Source organism: Zasmidium cellare (genome assembly GCF_010093935.1).
Source record: "Zasmidium cellare ATCC 36951 unplaced genomic scaffold M409scaffold_219, whole genome shotgun sequence".
NCBI lineage: Eukaryota > Fungi > Ascomycota > Dothideomycetes > Mycosphaerellales > Mycosphaerellaceae > Zasmidium > Zasmidium cellare.
The window spans coordinates 1-1512 of NW_022987163.1; the positions used below are offsets into that span (position 1 = coordinate 1).

Genomic DNA, 1512 nt, shown 5'->3' on the forward strand with positions numbered 1-1512 from the left:
CCAAACTCGCAACTTGGTCCAGAACAGTGGCAAGCCTTGATAGCACTGCATCGAACTCTTCTTTACGAGCACCATGACTTCCTCATGGTAGGGTTCAGATCCTTCCACATCGTTGAACATCGCTGATCATGACATAGGCAACCCAACATCCGTCAGCTACACAGGCTCTTCGTGGCCTGCCCACGAAGTATAGCATCCCCGCGAGAATGTGGAAGCACGGCATACACAAATTTTTAGAAGTGCTTAGACATCGTCGTCCACACTCACAGGACTACATGGTAGCATTCATCTATCTGGCGTATCAGATGATGGCTCTGCTACTTGAGACGGTGCCGACATTCACTGATACCTGGATAGAATGTTTGGGAGACCTTGCACGCTATCGTATGGCCATTGAGGAAGAAAAGGAAGTTCATGCCACGTGGGGGGGTGAGTGCACATCTCCTCTCATCTTGAAGATCACGACTGACCCCTTCCAGGTGTGGCCGCTCGCTGGTACACCATGGCGTCCGACCTCCATCCTGCTATTGGCAGGCTCTACCACCATTTAGGCATACTTGAGCGACCCAGCTTGCGAAAGTTTTGTCTTTATGCCAAGTCACTGAGCTGTGTGATACCGTTTCCTAATGCGCGAGACTCACTTTCGACATTGTGCGGTCCCATCGTACAAGACGAAAACACGATTCAAAGCAGCAGTCATTCCGTCGAAGCCCGAATCGTGACCTACCATGCTTTGGTCTATTCCAAAGCCGAACAGAAATTGATCGACACTGTTGGAAATGATGCCCTCCAGCTTCTCAACCAACAACTACCTCGACTGCGAGACATCGGCGCTTACTTGGCTGTTACGAACATTGCTGCTATCTTTGAACTAGGATCGCCTACAAACGTCCTCTACCAACAATACGCCATGGCCATCAGTCGAGCAATGCAATACTCCCGACCCTCGATGACACCCGGTGGCCTTGCCGACCTCGAATCCCAATTTCAGCCCGCTCTGACAAACGGATCACCAACTCCATCACTCGTTTCGACAACTTCATTCTGGGAAAACACATTCGCTTTGGCTTTGAAGAATTACACTTCTGTAGAGGACATTCTCCCATACGTTCATGTGATGCTGGTCAGCCTTCACTCGTTGGACTCCCTCCGGACCGGGCTTTCCATTGATCAGACTGAAAACCATGCGATTGATGCGCTCAACGTTGGGCGCCTCGCGTGGGATGCGCTTGCGGAGTTCCTGAATACCCTCGTTCGGTCCCAACCCATCAGTGCCTGGATCCTCGAATGCGCTCGGCAGCGGGCTTTCCCTGTGCCAGAGCGCAAGGAGGACATGAAGCCTTTGTCAGAGGACTTTTTGATGCGCGGTCTCATCTGGGCTCAATTTTACTTTGTTTCTGAATGGTTCGACGGACAGACTGAGGATGACGGTCGATCGATCGAGTCCGATAACACACACAAGGCCCGGGTGGAGAGAGTCCTCTGGTTGGGTCTGTACTTGGCTTTCCACAC

General features: G+C 51.7%; 1 protein-coding gene across 1 annotated transcript; it reads left to right on the forward strand.

The window, feature by feature from the left end:
- Nucleotides 1-137: 137 nt before the first annotated feature.
- Nucleotides 138-1490, forward strand: M409DRAFT_61798 (uncharacterized protein; the record flags this gene model as incomplete). Its single annotated transcript, XM_033814881.1, has 2 exons — nucleotides 138-429; nucleotides 480-1490. Coding segments are annotated over 2 exons (1303 nt in total), but the record flags the coding sequence as incomplete, so codon positions are not given.
- Nucleotides 1491-1512: the final 22 nt, after the last annotated feature.